The sequence below is a fragment of the Leucoraja erinacea genome, chromosome 3, assembly GCF_028641065.1.
Source record: "Leucoraja erinacea ecotype New England chromosome 3, Leri_hhj_1, whole genome shotgun sequence".
NCBI classification, from domain to species: domain Eukaryota; kingdom Metazoa; phylum Chordata; class Chondrichthyes; order Rajiformes; family Rajidae; genus Leucoraja; species Leucoraja erinaceus.
In genome coordinates, this window is record NC_073379.1 from 8,955,857 (window position 1) to 8,977,794 (window position 21,938).

The following is a 21,938-nucleotide window of genomic DNA, read 5'->3' on the forward strand; positions in this document are numbered from 1 at the left end:
GCAATAGTATCTAAAACCAGAGGGCATAGGTTAAAGGTGGTGGCATCTGAGGAAGAATGTTTTTCACAAGTGGATGTTTGCTATCTGGAATGTCCTGCTTGAGGATGTAGAGGCAATGCTTAAATATCAGGACAAGGCTCCAGCTCAAGTGCTGGTCTGTTAGTATAGATAGATGGGCACTGACGAAAAAGGAAATGGAACTCTACAGGAATAGAGAGAAAAATATTAATTTATGATTGTTTATGCCTAAAGCCATAAGTTCATAAGTCTCCATTTACCTTTGATTGATTCATCTAATTAAAACAAGTGTTTCGCAGTCGGAGCATGAGAGAAAGACGGTGAAAAACGCATCCAGTTCACAGGCCAGAAAAGCCTCCAAGCTGTTGCATCGCAAACATCCTCAGACAGCTTGAAGAATCTGTTTCTGTTTTATGACTGACCCTTTGGACAAGACCCAGAATAACTGGCAAGGGCACATTGGTTTTGTCCTGCTAATGCCAATAATGTATATCATTGACCATGTGGATACAAAGAACTGCAGATACTGGTTTGCAAAAAAAGATACAATGTGCTGGAGTAACTCAGCAGGTGAGGCAGCATCTCTGGAGAACATGAATAGGTGACATCGCCTATCCATATTCTCCAGAGATGCTGCCTCACCTGCTGAGTTACTCCAGCACATTGTGCCTTGTACCCATTGGGCCTGGTCAACTATACCCACTGGAGAGGAGAGTACACGGGAGGAGAAACTAAATATGACATCCAAGATTATAGAAGCATAGAGCAGCAATCTCCCCTGTTGCACTACTTCTCTTAATTCTTTCTTTGGTGTCTACTTATAAAGATAAGTGGCCATAGCTGAAGGGATGACCAAACTGTTCTATTAAAAGTATTACAATGATGACTGGAGTTTCTTTGAGCAACACCTGGCTCTTCCCAATCTGTCACACTTATAAACAATAAAAAACAACTGGATAACTACTCGAAAATCAAGTAATCTGTTCCAAACATGTTCCAAACTGTTACTGTTCCCCCTCTGTTCAGAAAAGTGTTGACAGTTTACACACTGGCTGTTGCAAATAGGGTGGGGGGGATATCTACAGATATCGAGAGAAAATATTAATTTATGATTGTTTATGCCTGAAGCATGTTCATGTCTCCATTTACCTTTGATTGTTTCATCTAATTAAAACAAGTGTTTTGCAGTCGGAGCTTGAGAGAAAGACGGTGAAAAACGCATCCAGTTCACGGGCCAGAAAAGCCTCCAAGCTGTCTAAGAACGTACCAGCGAGAAAAAGTGCAGGAAAAATCACCAGTGATGGGAACCCTGGAGTTCAGCAGAGGGCTGTTAGTGCTGGTGCTAGAAAGAGATCATTGGGTAATACTCGTGCATCTATTTCAACACACAAAAAACGAAGGAAGCAGCAAGAGGGTTCATCATCAGACTCCAGAAGGGTCTCTCCCCTGACAGAACCTTGCATGGTAAAGAACATGTTTTCTCATTCACGTGTGATTCTTCCTATTTGGGCAGACCAGAGAAACATTGAGTGAGAACCACATCAGTGCGTTCATTGCAAAATGCTTCTTGGACCTCGACCCTGAGATTTCTTCTGTGTTGTCCTTGGACAAAATGCTAAAAATGGTTTGAAAAACACTAGTGCAGGTCTTCTATTCATAACGAAATTCTGATTCTGCTGCCATTTGCATTTTTTCCATTTTATATTTTTTCTTCATATTTTCCTTGACTAATACTAAGTGTAATTGTTCAAAATTAAAACAGAAAATTCTGGAAACACTCAACAGGCCATATGTGGAATGAGAAGCAGAGTTAAAGTTTCAAGTCTTAAATCCTTCGTTGAAACGTTTTGAGCCTGAAATGCTAACTCCAGCATCTGTTTCTCTTTCCACACTGCAACGTTTTAAACATTTTCTGTTTTTATCTCCGATTTGCAGTATCTGCTGAATTTTCACTTTTTTTTTGTTTATTGTGAAAATTCAAAATATTACTTAAGTTCACAGAATTCTGACATTTACAATGCAACATATTGTAAATAGCTTAAATAGGAAAGCTAAAATATTTCTACTTTTAAGTTTATTTTTTGTATGTCTTGATGAAATTTAGCATTTGAATATGACTAGCCATAAACATTTCTCTTTTTTATTAAGTACATGTCTTTCATTCCACCACCCCCACCCCCATTTCTTTTTTAAACTTTGCCCCTCTCAGGTTAAGACTGTGGCCTCTTAAGTATTTGATTTTCCATCCTGAGAAAAAGGTTATGTCTGTCTACCCCATCCATCTCTGCCTCTCATAATATTATATACTTTCTCTCAGGTCACCACATAACATGCAGTGTTGCAGAGAAATGTCAAATTGTTTTTAAAGGGGGTGAGACAACTACTATTTTTTTACTCTTTTACTTTACAATGAAGTGAAAAATAATATCGAATTAGAGAAGGCAGGAACGGGGTACTGATTGTGGATGATCTGCCATGATCACATTGAATAGCGGTGCTGGCTCGAAGGGCCGAATGGCCTACTCCTGCATCTATTATCTATTGTCTATTGAATGGTTTGAATTCACCTGGCAGTAAACACTATTTAAGAAAGAACTGTAGATGCTGGAAAAATCGAAGGTACACAAAAATGCTGGAGAAACTCAGCGGGTGAGACAGCATCTATGGAGAGAAGGAATAGGCGACGTTTCGTATCGAGACCCCTCTAGGAACGTCGCCTATTCCTTCTCTCCATAGATGCTGCCTCACCCGCTGTGTTTCTCCAGCATTTTTGTCTACCTTTGGCAGTAAACACTAATCAGTTTGGCAAAATTCCAGCTAATGTTTAGGTTGAAATGGTTCAGATAGACTCATGCTAGATTACGACACTGGTTTTAGAGTGCATCTGCTGCAAATTACTTTAATCCAGCAAGAAAATAATAGTTTTGAGATTAGAAGAAATGTTGACAAAAATGGGGAATTAAATAAAAAAGTATGGTGTTGAGTTCAGTTTGCATGTTCTGTCCATGAGTTCAGTTTGCATGTTCTGTCCACGAGTGTCATCACTTGTTACTCTACGTCATCCTGCTGTGGTTCCTCTGCGGTTGAAATATTTTGCTACCTCTACTTTGTTAAACTTGCTATAGAAGTACAAGATGTTGCATTGATGCTTTCATGAGTAATTTATTGATAAATCTCTGTGATAGGAAATTTCCCCGAGGAATAAAGATGAAACCTCTGGAAAGAAAAAAAAGAAAACCCTAGCCAGAACATCAAGTGAATCTGATGCCTCTCCTGTTCCGTCTACATCGAGACCTGCTACTCCAGGTTAGAATATGAATAATGTCGCATAGGCTTTCTGAAAGGAATAACTAGTTACAGAAAATAACGATAGCATACAACTTCTCTTCTGTTAGAGCATTGAGGAGGTAATAAATAAAAATAGGTTGGGTTGACGTTTTTCCACGATTTGGAACTATGACTTGAAATGCAAGTACTTTAGTAATATTTACGTTCTAAATCAAGAGATCGGGTCATTTGGGCGTTGGTAGAGTTAGGGATAAGACCAGTCTGCCTTTATTCGCCACCTCCACCCCACCCCCAATATTGAGGGTCATCACCTACCCCACCTAGTTCTATCTGCCAATCAGTCCACCCTTATCTGGTTCTGCATTACCTGCCGGCCTCCATCTCTCCTTTCCACCCATCCACTCTCTACATGGCTCCATCTGCTTAATTTTCTTCCCTTGTCTGTTTCCACCTATCACAGAAACACAGAAAATAGGTGCAGGAGGAGGCCAATCGGCCCTTCGAGCCAGCACCGCCATCCATTGCGACAATGGCTGATCGTCCCCAATCAATAACCTGCGCCTGCTCCCAATATCCCTTGACGCCACTAGCCACTAGAGCTCTATCTAACTCTCTCTCAAATATATCCAATGATTGGCCTCCACTGCCCTCTGTGACAGGGAATTCCACAAATTCACAACTCTCTGGGTGAAAAAGTTTTTTCTCACCTCAGTATTAAATGACCTCCCCTTTATTCTAAGACCTGGTTCTGGACTCACCCAACATTGGGAACATTTTTCCTGCATCTAGCTTGTCCAGTCCTTTTATAATTTTATATGTTTCGATAAGATCTCCCCTCATCCTACTAAACTCCAGTGAATACAAGCCTAGTTTTTTCAATCTTTCCTCATATGACAGTCCCGCCATCCCAGGGATCAATCTCATGAACCTACGCTGCACTTCCTTAATCACAAGGATATCCTTCCTCAAATCAGGAGACCAAAACTGTACACAATACTCCAGATGTGGTCTTACCAGAGCCCTATACAACTGCAGAAGAACCTCTCTACTATACTTGTAATGAAGGCCAACATTCCATTAGGTTTCTTCACTGCCTGCTGTACCTGCACGCCAACTTTCAGTGACCAGTGCACAAGGACACCCAGTTCTTGCTGTACCTCCCCCTTTCCGAACCTAACCCCATTGAGATAATAATCTGCCCCTTGTTTTTGCCACCAAAGTGGAAAACCTCACATTTATCTATATTATACTGCATCTGCCACGCATCTGCCCGCACACTCAACCTGTCCAGGTCACCTTGCAACCTCCTAACATACTCTTCACAGTTCACACTGCCACCCAGCTTTGTGTCATCCGCAAATGTGCTAGTGTTGCTCCTAATTCCCTCTTCCAAATCATTAATATATATGGTAAACAGTTGTGGCCCCAACACCGAGCCTTGTGGCACTCCACTCACCACTGCCCGCCATTCTGTAAAGGATCCGTTCACTCCTACTCTTTGCTTCCTGTCTGCCAACCAATTTTCTATCCATGTTAACACCCTACCCCCAACACCATGTGCTCTCATTTTAGTCACCGGTCTCCCATGCGGGACGTTATCAAAGGCTTTCTGAAAGTCTAGACACACTACATCCACTGGCTCTCCTTCATCCATTTTGCTTGTTACATCCTCAAAAAATTCCAGAAGATTAGTCAAGCATGATTCTCCTTTCATAAATCCATGCTGACTTGGACTAATCCTTTTACTGCTATCCAAATGCCCCATTATTATCTCTTTAATGATTGACTCCAGCATCTTTCCCACCACTGAAGTCAGGCTAACTGGTCTGTAATTCCCAATTTTCTCTCTCGCTCCTTTCTTGAAAAATGGGATAACATTAGCTATCCCCCAATCCACAGGAACTGATCCTGAATCTATTGAACATTGGAAAATGTTCACCAATGTGTCCACTATTTCTAGAGCCACCACCCACCACCCTGTCACTAAATCCCCCCTCCCCACCTAGTGAGTGTGCTAGAATGTATTTCCGCATGGCCTACTGTTTCACGGACATCTGGGAACTTGGAGGTATGGAAATTGTGATATGGCCAAGAGGATTACATCGTTGTTCCATAATTTAGTTCTGGGCATCATATCTGGAGAAGTATGTTCCAGCCTTGGATCGTGCATAGTGCAGAATTGTCAAGTAACAATGGGCCTAAAAATATTTAGATTCAGTAAACGTTTAAATTGTATTTAAATAGATTGTCAGTCTTTATTCCCATTATCCTGCTAAAAGAAGCGTCTACTAATGTCCTTCCTCTTTATTTATGTCAAAATAAGCAGAGGTAGTATTAATTTGGGTTCTTAACTTGACCTGAAAAATATAACTTTGATATCTATTGCTGAAATGTTTCAGTTAGAATGTGGTTTCCATTTGTCAGATTTGACTGTTTAATATTTAGGTTTGTTGCTTTATAGCCGTAGAGTCATACAGCGTGGAAACAGGCCTTTCGCACCAACTTGCCCACACTGACCAACATGTCCCATCTACACTAGTTCTACCTGCCTGCGTTTGGCCCTTTCTTTACTATTTCGTCCAAGTATGTGTGTGATTTTATAAATACAGTTAGTAACAAGCATATTAAGCATAGATTTACCAGATTTTCACTCAGTAATGTTCTGCCTATATACCTTGGCAATTGATTAGATTTTATTTGCTTTGCCACCTTGATTGGAATTGTTTTAATTACATTATATACCACACCCAGTTCCTCCTTAAAAGTCTGTCTATTATAACGAGAAAGTAGTTATTGGAAATCCCTGAGCATATGTATTTAATTGAATAATCCATTTTTAATCGAGGATTTTTTTTGTGTCTTTTAGAAGATGGACCTTTAACCATGAAAATCTGGTGCCCTGAAGGCATCAAGAGGTCATCAAAAGATGTCACTGAACTGGATGTAGTCCTCAATGATTTTGAGCAGATTGTTCAAGAATATCAGTAAGTTTAACACTGGCATTGTAAATGTGAAGAAGTATTTAATATATGAATCATTGTACAACCTAGTTTTATAAACACATATCTGTGTACTCAGACATGAAATATTCCAACAGTAGAATAATGGAGACTTGTCACCATTTGTCCCTTGGTGAGCAGCAACAGAGCCTCAATTTATGGGCATTCCTTTAACTTACCATTTATTGCTGCTTTTACAATGAACCATTGTGTTGTGTGTGACAGCAGTGACTAGTTTAAAAAGCAATTAAAAGGATATATTAAATGTATTGAAGCATCGAGTGGATGTGTATATTTTTTAAAAGGAAAACTGGACTACAGTTTTCGACGAGAGAGATGATGATAAACGGTTTGTGTGTTTAAAAAAAATGGATGAATACAGAAAATTAGTGAATTAGTAGCATACAAATTTGGGAGTTTGCCATCTGATCTGGTCTCACTCAGTAAAGCTGCAGAGGCAAGAAACCCAAGTCAGATAGGCCCGTATTCTACAATTTTTTTTAAACCCAACAGCAGGTTTAACTCTGCAATTTAGACTCGATGGCGGGTTTAAATCCCTGATATTTAGACTAAAGTCTAAGTTGTTTTTCTACCAATCGCCAAAACTTAGACTGACCTTAGACAAGAGTCTAACGCTGCAAAATTTAGACTCAGCAGGGGGCAGGTTTAAGGAAGGTTTAAGCTCGCTATGGAGAGAAAAAATGGCCGATGAGCTGGAAACACTGCGGAGAGCAGAACGATTTGACGAGATCTAAAGGATTTTGCTGTGAAATGTCCTCATTATCATCGAATGGATTTCTGATCTGTAAGAAATCGGGGATCGGATCCCTGATAAGCATACACATGGGTGATGGGTTGGGAGACGGTGGGCCTCCACCCGTTTGCCTCACGCTCTTCTTGTGAGAAGACCACTCTACCTTCGCTTGCAACTTCATCCTCTTCCATTGCGGAGAGCAGAACGATTTGATGAGATCAAAAGGATTTTGCTGTGAAATATCCTCATTATCATTGAATGGATTCCTTCCAATTTCACATGGGGCTTTTAACCTTGGTGTGTTGCATACTTCCATTGTGCAAAGCTGCTGCTGCAGAAGTCACTGACCCAGGTGCTGCTGTTCCCTGGTGAGATTCGGCCTGTGGTCTCCTCATGGTCCTGAAATTGCAACACCTTGCATCTAAAACGGTCTAAAGTTACTCCTTTGATCTGATGGGTCATATAAAATGCGTCGGGGACTCACAGCCAGTTAGATACCCATCCTTCTACTGACTGATGAGGGAACAGTTTTTCTACAACTGGTGTCATTAACTTGATCATGTGAGAACAAAAAAACCCAAGAGTGTGACTTATCAAAATCTTTATTTGCAGTTTTGTTAACCAGTATCTCTTAAGAACAAGTTGGAAAGTAATTTGATTCATTGTATATACTATCTGAGTTCTTTGCAGCACTTTAGACCCCAGGAGTGTGCAATATGTTATCTTTTAATACAATGCTATTTTACTCAATTTGATAGGAAGTCTGTGAAATCTGTCATTTGCCAAAAAGTAGTCAACAAATTCTTCATGAATTTTAAGGAGCAAGTCATTGAAACTGTAAGTACTGCAGGATACGCCATTGCTATAATTACACCCACTCGTTTGGATTGTGTCTTTAAAGCATAAAATCTTGATGTCATTTGCCATAAAAAAGTAGTCTACTTTCTGACATTTGCAGTAGTGGTGGAATTAGTTTTCATGAACCGACCAACGATCCCTACACATTTTTAAGGACAATTTGCATTCAAGTCATTGAAACTACAGTAAGTACTGGGCAGCTGGATCTGTGAAACGCCATTGAACCTAAACATAAAATGAAATGCTCAACATGTTGGCAGCATCTGAGAAAGAGAAACCCACTCTCTTTCCATTGATGTTTCTTTTGATGAATGTATATCTTGAAAACAATGTTCTTTAAAGCATAATTTGCATGTACCAGTATATTTAATTAATCTTGGGTAACTGTAACGTTTTTTGACAGCAAGGAGCAGGTAATTACCATTTCTCCAACCTATTTTTGCCTGTACATTTCTCTTGGGTAACTGTAATTTTTGACAGCAAGTAACCATTTTTCCAAAATGCAACCAGAAAAATGACCACCAGTAATTCTTGTTCAGTTTTGATTTCATTGTTTAATTTCGGTGCATGTGTCAATTAAACACTCTTGACTCTTGACTTTTGACTCTGGACTGACAAGAGGTGCCTTCTTTACTCTTCTTTAAAGCTAAATCAAGTACAAGATGTGAAGAACATGGAAAGAAGAAACGCAAAGGTAAATCTATACTTTAAAAGCAGTGTCAGAAGGTTAAACATTTATAAAGCTGTTGTTGGTGAATAAATATGGACGTTGAAGTTAACTACTCCTTTAATGTTTGCAGGTGACAGCAACCTTCAACAAGACAAGGAAGCACTTCCTAGTTGCTCAAAAGGAATTAAATGAGTAATGTTACCTTTTATCAAATCCTGCATGGTGCCTGATTACTTGAAAGTAATGCAACCTTTTTGATGATTTTAGGCCATTCAACTACAGTCCCATTCTAATGAAATATAACTGAAACCGGTTATATGCTGATTGTTCTTGGAATCTTAAGAGGGAAAAGATGTGGGGGAGAGGGTGAAACTTCTATCCCAGTACAATATGCAATATTGTAATATAGTGTGGATGGGACATGTTGGTCGGTGTGGGCAAGTTGGGGGCTGTTTCCATGCTGTATGACTCTATGACCTCTATATGCCAGTAAATCTGCAAAACTGCGATACCTCTTCCTATACCCACGGGCAGCGAGAAATGGGCAAGCGGACAGGCTATCGAGCCCCTCAGGTCTCTGGAGATCATTCACCTCAGCTCTGTTTCTCTGCACTGACTGTTTAATTCGCACAATGTATTCATCTCAAGGTGCACATGTGAAGCTCTGCTTTCGAAGCATTGTTATTTGGGCAGCCAGTTTTCTTGCACTGTGCACCGTTTGGAAAGTGAACAGCTCTGGAGCACAGACAGCAGAGAATTTGCTGGGCACCTTTCACAAGTTTAAATCTCCAAAAATGTTATGGGTGGGAGTCGAGGGGGGGGACGGGACTTGGACAATGGATTTTCACAGCAAATGACAATATGGAAATGTTGCTGCAGGTCCACCACTGATTTTCCGGCACTCTTGCTTCCAGAGCCGTGGCGGATTATCTATCTTGCCGGACAAACAGAGGCCATGTATTAATAATTTCACAATACACCTCTGACCCACTAATGATACCCCTCCCATGACTAAGACTAGAAACTTAAATAAAGAATTAACAATTAACAAAGAAGGAAACAATTAACACTTTCAGCATGGAGGCACACATACCAAAAGATTGTGTGCCACAAGCAACGCTATCGTATTTCTGCCTGGATTAAAGGAAGTGCCGGACCATCAGTTGCCGGAAAATCGGTGGTGGGCCTGTAATCATTTTATAGTCAAGTCAAGTCACTTTAGCCCAGTTGAACTGGGTTTTTTTTTAACTCCCAAAATGTGAAATTGTTATTTCTAGGCAGGAAGTTGAACTTAAACGCTTGCAGAAGGAACATTCAGAACTGAGCCAAAAGAAAGCAGATTTGCAGAGCGTGAAGCAGTTTCTGTCTGGTTTTAAACAAATGCACACACAGTACATTGAACACAGGAATCAAAACCCAAGTGAGGAAGAAACGGTACGATCTGTCTGCTGTGTCCATTTGTGCTGTTCATCTGTTTTAAAAACTGTTTAAATGAGTTGCTACTTGGATAGGCTTGGGAGCTGTATAACTACCCACATCAAATGAGCTTGGTACGTTCACATGGTTTCTAAGATGTTGAAGTAATGATTCATCACTTATTGATATTGGTGGATGGCAATCAACAACCTTTCTTGCCTACACTTAAACTGATTTCCTGACACTTGGTGAATAATTTTCCCAGATACATTTGCTTGCAAGTATCCACCTTGTGGATCTGTTTATTATGACGTAGTCTGGGATTGTGAAGGAACATTGGCTGAAATATAATTCCACGGGTTGGTCAGGCTGTTCTTTAATCCTTTGGCGGACTGCCGATGTCAGCTAAATGTAGCACGTAAGATCAGGCTAGTAGCCTGATGTGGTACAAACTGAATGGGTTACTGTGCTGTTCTTGAGGGTGGTTGAATGCTGTCGTCAAAGAGCAGACCAGACAAGGAAGGAAATCTCTAATCTTAATGGGCATTAATGAACTAGATGGATTTTCACATTCTGAAAATTGGGGTCAGCATTTAGAGTGATAGTTTAGTATTCTTGTTAGAAATACAGCGTGCAAAACGGGCCCTTCGGCCTACCGATTTGTTCCCCGTACACTAGCACTATCCTACATAGTAGGGACGATTTACAATTATACAAAGCCAATTAACCTACAAACCTGTATGTCTTTGGAGTGTGGGGAAAAACCGGAGATCCCAGATAAAACCCACGCAGGTCACGGGTAGAAGGTGCAAACTCTGTACAGACAGCACCGGTAGTCAGGGTCAACCTGGGTCTCAGGCCCTGTAAGGCACTAACTCTACTGTTGTGCCACCCTTCAGCTTTAGAGATTAATTGAAATTAAATTCCCCACTTGCCTATGGATTAATAGTCCTGGTCTCTTGATCAGTAATGCAACCACTGTTACCATATAAAACAATTATATTCAATAATATTAATTTAAAGAAGTGAGGAAAATCAATCTAGTTAGGCCAAAGTTAGACCCACATTTCCCCAAATGAAATATTATGGTGTTCTCTTGTGATTTCCAATATAAAGAGTGTCAGAGGTTATGGGAAGAAGGCAGGAGAATGGAGTTAGGAGAGAGATATAGATCAGCCATGATTGAATGGTAGAGTAGACTTGATGGGCCGAATGGCATAAATCTGCTCCTATTCCTTATGACATAAGAATTCAACTATATAAATTTTAATTCTTAGACACAACAAAGTAAGAATAAATGCAGATTATTTGCGTGAGGTTGATTTAACTTTTCCTTTTTTCCCTGCAGTACGATATTTCCAGCTTTCCGGCCCTTCTGTTGGAAGCACGAGGAATTCTGGGAGCTGAGAAACAGCTTCACATAATAAACACAAAATTAGAACAGTCACTGGCCAAGAAGTGAACTGCATTTTACCAGAGAACTTCAAAACAGTTGCAGTATAGAAAATGAGTGGGGTTACCCAGTCATTTGTGTACCTTTATTTAATTGATTGAATGCAATGCATCTAACCTTATAATGAATACTTTTCTATAGTGGCTGTAAAAACACTTTGAGGTGGACCGAGTTGACAAGCTTTTTAGATCCTCTAACCAATTAATGATAACTGCATGTGTTGGAAAGAACTGCAGACGCTGGTTTACACTGAAGATAGACATGAAATGCTGAAGTAACTCAGTGGGACAGGCAGTATCCGTGGAGAGAAGGAATGGGTGACGTTTCTGGTCGAGACCCTTCTTCAATCTGAAGAATGGTCTCGACCCGAAAACGTCACCCATTCCTTCTCTCCATAGGCAGTGCCTGTCCCGCTGAGTTACTCCGGCATTTCGTGTCTATCTAATGATAACTGCATGATTTGCCGTGGATTTATGTGCCTTCTCTTAAATTTGCTAATGTTTTAGTGATCAAGCATCAAATTTGCTAAATGGTTGTACTGACAATGTATTTTATTACATTTGGTAATGTTTATAAATAAAGATATATTCATAGAAAAAATCTTGAAGCCTGAGAATAATATAAAAGGGTGACAGATGTTTAAACAGAAGGATATAGTCTTAATATTAAATAAATAAAATAGCAGCATTTATTTCAAAGTAAAAATGATTTTAAAATCAGAAAATGAGTTAAAATTAAAAACAGAATCATAATAATACTTGAAGATCATGAAATCACAGATTATTGATGCGGATAGAATGTAAATACTGCATTGTTTCGGACAAATTCAAATCTGAGGCATGGTACAATTCACTACATTTGTCCATCTATTTGCCATCAACCCCCCTCCACCCTACTACAATCACTACATTATCAGGTATCTTCACTCACAGAAGCTTCTAGTTCCTCTACAGCAGCCAGCAAGTCATCGTCTGACTGCTCCTCACTACTCTGTTCTGAATTGAACTCAACAATAAATTCACTGTCTTCAGCAGCTTCTAACAGCATCGCATCATCATCATTGTCAAACTCGGTGTCCACATTTTCTGCTGGGAGAGGATTTTGTGTTGCATGTGCTTGGCTTTGACTTGCCTCGATATTTCCGTCTTCATCCATGGTAAAAACAAATTCATTATCCTGCAAGAGTTAGTTTCAATTAGTTTCTGATTTGGTGTAAACTTATTTGCGAATTTGTATACCTTCATCTGTTGGCACAACCAGCTGGGGCATCAGATACTAATATTTGTACGTCTTGAGTCATCCGCAAAGAAACCTTGCCAATGCCTGTAACTGCATGTATAATACATTGAACTTATTCTCCTATAAAAACACCTGCACGGGGCAGATTAGATAAATCACTAAAAGAAACCCCACTTTACTAGTGCATTAAAAAGTAATTTCTGTATATCTTTCAGGTATGATAATCAACCTTAACTCTTCTTACTGTGGGAGAAATGCACTTTAGGATGAGGGGGCATAAGAAAAAGAAAAACCTTAAGTCTTCTTGCCATGGTGGATAGTTAAACTACATTTCTTTTGAAATAAGGATGACTAATAACTGACCAATGTACTTGCTCAAAAAAGATCTGATGAAGGGTCTCGACCTGAAACGTTACCTATTCCTTTTCTCCAGAGATGCTGCCTGACCCACGGAGTTACTCCAGCATTTTGTGTCTATTTAAGATGGAAGACTATTTGGTTTCCAACTGATGCACTGTCTTGTGTCGTGGAGGATCTTACTTTGTTTTACCTCTACGTGAATAATTGTAATCATGGAAGAGGTTTCCGCCCACTCCCCAATCAATTTAAACGGATTTATTCATTGCCATGTTACCTTTATGTTGCACTTCACAAAAGGTGAACATTGAATTTTTTCGTTTAGGTAACACCTTTTCTCCCCGCCTTTTTCTTATGCCCCCTCATCCTAAAGTGCATTTCTTCCACTATCCCTCCCTCTGGCTTTACATTTAACTCATCTCCTTATCTGACAGCCTTTTGCATCCTTTTCATCTAGCCTATGTCCATCTATTTGCCATCAACCCCCCCCCCCCCCCCCCACCACCTTTATCCATCTATCTCTCGACAGGCTTTGTCCTGCTTTCACCTCATTAACAGCTTTCTCCACCCTACTACAATCAGTCTGAGGAAGGGTCTTGAACGGGAACGTTATCTGTCCATTCCGTCCACAGATGCTGCCTGACCTGCTGCGTTCCTCCGGCACTTTGTGTTCTACACAAGATTCAAGCATCTGCCGTTCAAAATAAAATCTCATTGCTTTTGATAATTGATAAATTGCCTTTTAAATTGGGTCAGATGTTCAGTAATAAAAAAAACAAAAGAGCTGGAAGAACTCAGCATGTCAGGCAACATCTGTGGAGGGGAATTGTCAGACTATGTTTTGAGTTGGGACGTCATCTGAACATTTCCCACCACAGATGTTTTTTTCCAGTACTTTGTAAAAATAGATATGCCAGCAGAAATTAATATTTTTGAATGAGTTGTTTTACACATGCACACAAATACAACTGATCATACCACCAACCATAAAATATGGTTGATAGAATAACATCAAGTTGCAGTTTCATAGGAAATACACCATTATTAAAGGTAAAAGTGGCTTTAATGATAGACTAAGCTTTGATCCATTCTTTAAATCCTTACCATATCAATGAGAAAATCCAAACAGCATTCATGGGGTAATGGGTGACCTAGAATTCAAAATAATTCATTGTCAATTAGTCTGTAATTGGCCTTTAGGATTTAACAGTAAATTAAAATTCTACAGAATAAGATTTCTTCTTACTTACTTTCAGACCTGAATCTTTGAGCTCGGCACACGGGATCGTAACATTTCTGATACCATACTTCTCTCTTCAAATCAACCACAATCCTACAAAATAAGACATTTCAATAAGTATTAATATCATGCAATTTTGCTGCCATGTCATTAAGGCACGGCCAAGGTTTGTGATAGTCACCTGTACCGAGGTACGGTGAAAAGCTTTGTTTCTGCATGCCATCCAAACAGATATACCATACAGTCAGGTCGAACTCAAGCACAATAGGTAGTGAAGGAGAAGATACAGAGTGTAGAGTATAGTTCTCAGCATTGTAGCGCATAGTTCCAGAGACAAAGTCCAATGTCCGCAATGGGATAGAGGTGAATTGGACAGTACCCTAGCTTATGGAAGGACCTTTCAGAAGCCTGATATCAGAGGGGAAGAAGCTGTTCCCGAGTCTGGAAGCACGCACTTCCTAGCTTCTGTACCTTTAGAAGGGCACAACAACCGAGGACGTACAGGCCACTGGGGATAAATGGGACTAGTGTGGATATAGTGAGCTGCTTTAAATACCTGGGAGTCCATATTACAGAGGATCTGACATGGACAACACACACTGCCGCACTAGTGAGTAAGGCAAGGCAGCGCCTTTACCGCCTCAGGCAACTGAGGAAATTCAGAGTCTGAGGATCCTTCAGTGCTTCTACTCTGGGGCTGTAGAAAGCATCTTGTCAGGAAACATCACAATTTGGTTTGGGAACTGCTCTGCCCAGGACAAGAAGGCTCTGCAGAGAGTAGTGCGTTTGGCCGAACGCACTATGGGAACTACACTCGCCCCCCTGCAGGACCTATACTGCATTTCCCCCCCTGCAGGACCTGAATCGGATACACCAGGAGGTGCAGATCCAGAGCCAGCAAGATCATGAAGGACCCCTACCACCCCAGCAACTGACTGTTCCAGCTGTTATGGTCAGGCAAACGCCTCCACTGTCACAAAGAGGATGAGACAAGAGTTTCTTCCCACAGGTCATTAGAACTAGAAACTAATCTCACCAGGGACTAATTTACTGTTGTGCCTTTTAAAAAAAAATGTAAATACTGGTTCTGTTCTGTTGTTTTGCACAATCCACTTTCAGTTCACTGCACATCTTGTATGTGACAAATAAAGTTGACTTGGCTTCCGCCTGACAGGAGCGGGGAGAAGGAAGAAGGACCTCAGAATAACCCATAAACACGCAACCCACTGAAGAGTGCAGGTGCTGAGATCTGGATCAAACACTTTTCTCCTTGAAATGTAATGTAATGACCGATGCCGCCTTTAAAGTACTTCCTTCACAAAGTTTCAGAAAGTCCAAGCATGGAGGCTGACATTTACATTGCCTGAATGTTGTGCTGGAGCAGTAAACACACATGTCATAACACCCAATGCATTCACTGCAAGTCATCTTTGCTGCAAGCCCAAAATAAATGCTTTGCAGAGTGCTGCCTATACATTCTTGTGATAGGACCCTAATAAATGCATCATACATATTTTAAATGACTCCATTTAGTGTTTCATTTTGTACAATATGGTACAATACTGCATATCATTCAAAAGCGAGATTTAAATGCATGTCAAATCAATAAATTTCAGGGGCAATGAAAATCCAATATCACTATATTAGTACACTGTTTTTCCTAGCTTCTGCAAGTAGGTGAGGAGGTTTGCATTGAGAATGCGCAAGGAGTTTTTTTTAGTACAAGTTGGATTTTTTTTAATGCAGCTTTAAATATGACAACATCAAGTTCTAGGCAAAGCCAAACAAGTCAATGGAACTATGCCAAGGGGCGTGTCAGAACAGGTCTTTGCTGGAAGGATAATGATTAAAAAAGGCACGTGGAATGCTTTCCCATCAGCAATGGAATGGAATACAAGAGCAGTAAAAAGTGGAATACAACTGTTTAAAAGAATTAAAGGAAAAATGATCAGACACATTACTATACTAATTCTGAATCTGGTCTGAAGAAGGGTCTCGACCCGAAACGTCACCCATTCCTTTTCTCCAGAGATGCTGCCCGTCCCGCTGAGTTACTCCGGCTTTTTGTATCTATCTTACTATATTAATTTTTCATTACAAAAAGCTGTAATGCTGGAGAATTTAAAAATCCTACCAATAATAACTATAGTTGAGGATAAAACATCCCCAAAATTATACGCTGGCTGTAAGGAACATAATGAAATCTCACAAAGGCTAAAAGAGTAGAATATTTAGACATGAAAAGTTTGACAATAAATAATTAGCAAAGATTTAAAAAGAGAAAGTCTTGGTTGACCATTATTACTAATTCTTTTTGAGCGGGTGTTAGGAAATAATAATTATAATGGTACTTTATTGTCGCTTGTAATTGGCTAGGTACAATGAATGTCTTCGTTTTTGCATACAAAGTACACAAAAGAGTCGCCAAAGAGGCTGTGACAAAGTTACAAAAAGTACTCATCCCTTCTTCGTCCCAGTCCCAATTTACATATGTTCTCAAATAGCCTTTACATGGTCCCCAATAACAGATCAAGAATGAATGAATAAGTTTATTGGCCAAGTATTCACATACAAGGAATTTGCCTTGGTGCTCCACCCGCAAGTGACAACATGACATAGTGACAGTTAAGAATGACACGTAAAACATTAAACATTAATAATAAAACATTATTGATTAAACATGTGAAGTAAATAAAATACCAAAGCAAAAGGAGGCTACAGAAGATTTTTGGTTATTGAGTAGAGCTACTACTCGTGGAAAAAAGCTGTTTTTATGTCTGGCTGTGGCAGCTTTGACAGTCCGGAGTCGCCTTCCAGAGGGAAGTGATTCAAAGAGTTTGTGGCCGAGGTGAGAGGGGTCAGAGATGATCTTACCCGCTCACTTCCTGGCCTTTGCAGTGTACAGTTCATCAATGGAGGGAAGGTTGCAGCCAATAACCTTCTCAGCTAATCGGTCGATTCGCTGCAGCCTCCAGGTGTCGCGCTTGGTGGCTGAGCCAAACCAGACCATGATGGAGAGGGTGAGGACAGACTCTACGATGGCCGTATAGAATTGGACCAATCTGCCTGTGGCAGATTGTGCTTCCTCAGCTGCCGCAGGAAGTACATCCTCTGTTGTGCCTTTTTGACTGTGGAGTCGATGGTAGCCCCCCCAATTAAGGTCCTTGGAGATGATGGTTCCCAGGAACTTAAAAGGCTCCACAGATGTGTCTGTGGTGTTGTTGATGGTTTGTGGGGTGAGGGGAGGGGGAGCTCTCCTAAATTCTACAATCAATTCCACTGTCTTAAGAGCATTGAGCTCCAGGTTGTTCCGTTGGCACAGGGGCGCCAGCTGTGACACTTCCTGTCTGTAGGACTTCCTACAGGCAGGAAGTTAGAGAATGTTAGAGAATGTGGAGTCAGGAGACAAAGAAAATCACACTGCATGGAAAATGAACAGGCAGCATATATCTGAAATAAAAATAGAACATGCTGGAACAATTCAGCAGTTCAGGCGACATCGAGGGAAATAAATAGAATTAATTTCCTAATTTGAGGAAGGACATTCTTGCTATTGAGGGAGTGCAGCGAAGGTTCACCAGGTTTATTCGCGGGATGGCGGGACTGACACATGATGAAAGAGTGGATCGACTGGGCTTGTATTCACTGGAATTTTGAAGGATGAGAGGGCATCTTATAGAAATATATAACATTCTTAAGGGATTGGACAGGCTAGATGCTGGAAAAAATTTTGCTGTTGGGGGAGTCCAAAACCAGGGGTCACAGTTTGAGAATAAATGATGGGCCATTTAGGACTGAGATGGGGAAAAACGTTTTCACCCGGAGAGTTGTGAATCTGTGGAATTCTCTGCCATTGAAGGCAGTGGAGGCCAATTCACTGGATGTTTTCAAGAGAGAGGTAGATTTAGCTCTTAGGGCTAATGGAATCAAGGGATATGAGGAGAAAACAGGAACGGGGTACTGGATTTTAGATGATCAGCTATGATCATATTGAATGGCGGTGCTGGCTCGAAAGGCCGAATGGACAGTTGACAAGGTTGGAAGAGCTGCATGTGAATCTTTTTCTGACCTGTATTGGCTGTCTGGGTCACTGAGTTCCTCCAGCAGCTTGTTTTATTGCTCCAGATTCCACCATCTGCAATCTCTCATCTCTTTATTTTATGATGTTAGCTCAAGATGAACTGGTCGCAATGTGTTTATTTTTGGTGTTTTTTCATTTCCTTCTTCACACAAGCAGCGATGAATCTTTTCCGTCTCAATCAGTGTTGCTATTCATACGAGCCGTCTCAGTGAGAGGTGCCATTGACTAACCCATCATTAGGCATCATAGTCAGAGGTCTTGTGTACAAATACTCTTCATCAGCCACCACCTATGCAGGATTGTTGAGGTGGCACGAAATGTCACCCGTTCAATCCTTCCGCACATGGAACACAGAACAGTACAGCACAAGAACAGTCCATTCGGCCCACAATGTCTGTGCCGAACATGATGCCAAGTCCATCACTTATCTACCTGCACATAACCCATAAACCTCCATTCTCTGCATATCCATGTGCCCGTCCAAAAGTCTTTAAAATGCCACTAACCTTAACCCTAATCAACCACCAGAACCAGGGGCCACAGTTTAAGAATAAGGGGCAAGCCATTTAGAATGGGGACGAGGAAACACTTTTTCTCACAGAGAGTGGCGAGTCTGTGGAATTCTCTGCCTCAGAGGCAGGTTCTCTGGATGCTTTCATGAGAGAGTTAGATAGGGCTCTTAAAAAATAGCAGAGTTAAGGGATATGGGGAAAAGGCAGGAACGGGGAACTGACAGAGGATGATCAGCCATGATCACCTTGAATGACGGCGCTGGCTCGAAGGACCGAATGGCCTACTCCTGCACCTATTGTCTATTATCTATTGGAGTAGGCCATTCCGTCCTTCGAGCCAGCACTGCCATTCAATATGATCTTAGCTGATCATCTAAAATCAGTATCCCGTTCCTGCTTTTCCCCCCCATATCCCTTGATTATAGAGCCTCAGCATTACATCCTGTTTTTGTATTCTAACCTTCTTGAAATAAATGCTAGCGTTGTATTTGCCTTCTTCACTGCCGATTCGACTTACAGATTAATGTTTTGGGAATCAGCACTCCCAAGTTCCTTTGCACCTCCGATTTCTGGATTCTTTCCCCATTTAGAAAATAGTCTACGCCTTTATTCCTTCTCCCAAAAAATTCATGACTCCACACTTTGCTGCACTATATTCCATCTGCCACTTACTTCTCTGCCAACTCACCTAACCTGTCCTAGTCCTTCTGCAGAGTCCCTGCTTTCTCTACACTACCTGCCCCTCCACCTATTTTCAGCTAATTGGAGAGGTATAAATATACTTCTATCAAGTCTCCCCGCAACCTCTGACATGCCAGAGAAACCAATCCAAGTCGGTCCAACCTTGGCCTACAGCTAATACCCCCTAATCCAGGCATCATTCAGATAAGACACCTCTGTAGCCTTTCCAAAACCTCCATTTCCTTCATGCAACAGGGCGACCATTACTACACACAATACTCCAATTGCAGCCCAACCAAAGTCCTAAAGTCTTGCATCAAGATTTCTTTACTCTCATACTCAATGCCCCGTCCTATGAAAGATCTTCTTTATCTACTTTTGTTACCACTGTCAGGGAGTTATGGACATGGACCTCAAAATCCCTCTGTACATCAAAAAACTGAAGAGTCACACCATTAATTGTATGATGCTGCCAGACACGCTGAGTTTCATTTAGTTCAGAGATACACGGCAGAAACAGGCCCGTTGGCCGGCCGAGTCCGCGCCAACCAGCAATCCCTGTACGCCAACGCTATCCCGTACACTAAGGGACAATTTACAATTTTTATCGAGGTTAATTAACCTGCAAGCCTGGACGTCTTTGGAGTGTGGGGTGAAACCGGAGCACCCGGAGAAAAGCCATACGGTCAGATGGAGAAAGTACAAACTCCGTACAGACAGCACCCGTAGTCAGGATCAATCCCGGGTCCCTGGGGCTGTGAGGCAGCAACTCTACCGCTGCGCCACTGTGCCGCCCCCTTCCTCCAGAACTTTGTGTTTTGCTTAAGTCTCCAGCATCTGCCGTTCCTTATGAATAAAATCTTGCTTGTTATGCTGCTCATGATCGTTGATAGAGAAAGTGTTGATGACACTGTTAATCCAATCTAGTTGGTGGCACGGTGGCGCAGCGGTAGAGTTGCTGCCTTACAGCGCCAGACACCCGGGTTCAATCCTGACTATGGGTGCTGTCTGTACAGAGTTTGTACGTTCTCCCCGTGACCTGCGTGGGTTTTCTCCGGGTACTCCGGTTTCCTCCCACATTCCAAAGATGCCCAAATTGTAGGCTAATTGGTGTGGTATAAATGCAAATTGTCCCTAGTGTGTGTAGGATAGTGATAATGTGCGGGGATCGCTAGTCCGTGCAGACTCAGTTGTTCGATGAACCTGTGTCCGTGCAGTATCTCTAAACTAAACGAGTTGATAACATTAAATGACAAAGTGCGTGCACCTGCTCAGCTGTTGAGGACGGACATTTCACACATTGAATGGAGGCACATCTAGATAAGGGAACAGTGCCGTGGCTGGAACTCACATGATGTTGTTGCTTCTATGCGCTCTCCCAATGTTCTCGCACCAGTGGTTGTTGCTGATGTCGTAAACCATCAGCTCTTCGGAGGAGAAGTAATTCCATCGGCGCAAGGCTGAGGAGAGATAGATCAGCCATGATTGAATGGCGGAGTAGAGTTGGCCCAATTCTATTCCTAGAACGTATGACCTTATGACATGGAACACATTTCAAGCACAGTGGGTGACAAAACCATTCCGTATATCCAATTTGCGGCAAGGTTCTGTAGCGGCGTCTGACGCGATAAAGAACTTACCACCTTGTACGCCTCCCTTGTTGATTTGACCAATGATGAAATTGTCGATCTCTAGATACGGTGAACAATGGTAACCACCCATTGTCTCTAGAAAATAGAATAGTTTAATTTGTAATTTTCTAAGTCCCATGTTTAATATACACGTCCAACAGTGAACTTTTAGTATGCTCACTTCTAAATGATTAACGCTGACATTTAGTGTGTAAACATCCATGCTTAAAACACTGAGTTAATGCCTTAAGCAAGTCTGAAGAAGGTCCTGACCCAAAACGTCACCCATTCTGTTTGTCCAGAGATGCTGCCTGACCCTTGTGTTACTCCAGCACGTTGTGTCGATCCTGAAAGCCCTGTCCCACAGTACGAGTTCATTCCAAGAGCTCTCCCTGATTCGAACTCGGAGATAGCCACTCGTCGGTACTCGGGGCTCTCGTGGACATTTTTCAACATGTTGAAAAATCCTTGTGTTGACATGTTGAAAAATCTTCACGAGTCTTCCCGTGCTTACCTGCCGTTAGTTAGCGAGTCTTCCCGAGTACCTGCCGTTAGCGTTACGAGCGGCTAAGAGACGTCCCTGAGCTCCGACGTACCCGCTACATTCATTCTCCATGCTTACCAAGAGTTTGGTTTTTTTTTAAAACTCGGGAGAGCTCTTGGAATGAACTTGCACCGTGGGACAGGGCTATTAGTGTATAAATCAGCATCTGCAGTTCTTTGTTTCTATATATGTTATAT

The 21,938-nt window shown here is 41.3% G+C and overlaps 2 protein-coding genes across 4 annotated transcripts in view; one reads left to right on the forward strand and one right to left on the reverse strand.

Moving 5' to 3' along the window:
• cenpu (centromere protein U) overlaps positions 1-11,782 on the forward strand; it is a 38,760-nt gene extending 26,978 nt beyond the window's left edge. The window contains exons 6-13 of one of the 3 annotated variants that reach the window (XM_055632030.1): positions 1,207-1,482; positions 3,204-3,324; positions 6,176-6,290; positions 7,818-7,896; positions 8,564-8,611; positions 8,718-8,779; positions 9,865-10,021; positions 11,352-11,782. In XM_055632030.1, coding sequence (XP_055488005.1) covers positions 1,207-1,482; positions 3,204-3,324; positions 6,176-6,290; positions 7,818-7,896; positions 8,564-8,611; positions 8,718-8,779; positions 9,865-10,021; positions 11,352-11,465 — 972 coding nt within the window. In that variant the 3' untranslated portion in view covers positions 11,466-11,782. Of the gene's footprint in view, positions 1-1,206; positions 1,483-3,203; positions 3,325-6,172; positions 6,291-7,817; positions 7,897-8,563; positions 8,612-8,717; positions 8,780-9,864; positions 10,022-11,351 lie in introns of all 3 variants that reach the window. The other 2 variants (XM_055632028.1, XM_055632029.1) reach the window with 2 other exon arrangements.
• Positions 11,783-12,100: 318 nt separating this feature from the next.
• The window catches only part of primpol (primase and polymerase (DNA-directed)), a 46,046-nt gene continuing 36,208 nt past the window's right edge, over positions 12,101-21,938 (reverse strand). The window contains exons 9-13 of the mRNA XM_055632027.1: positions 21,207-21,293; positions 20,918-21,026; positions 14,303-14,385; positions 14,157-14,203; positions 12,101-12,632 (exon numbers count right to left, since the gene is read on the reverse strand). Coding sequence (XP_055488002.1) covers positions 12,369-12,632; positions 14,157-14,203; positions 14,303-14,385; positions 20,918-21,026; positions 21,207-21,293 — 590 coding nt within the window. The 3' untranslated portion in view covers positions 12,101-12,368. The remainder of the gene's footprint in view (positions 12,633-14,156; positions 14,204-14,302; positions 14,386-20,917; positions 21,027-21,206; positions 21,294-21,938) is intronic.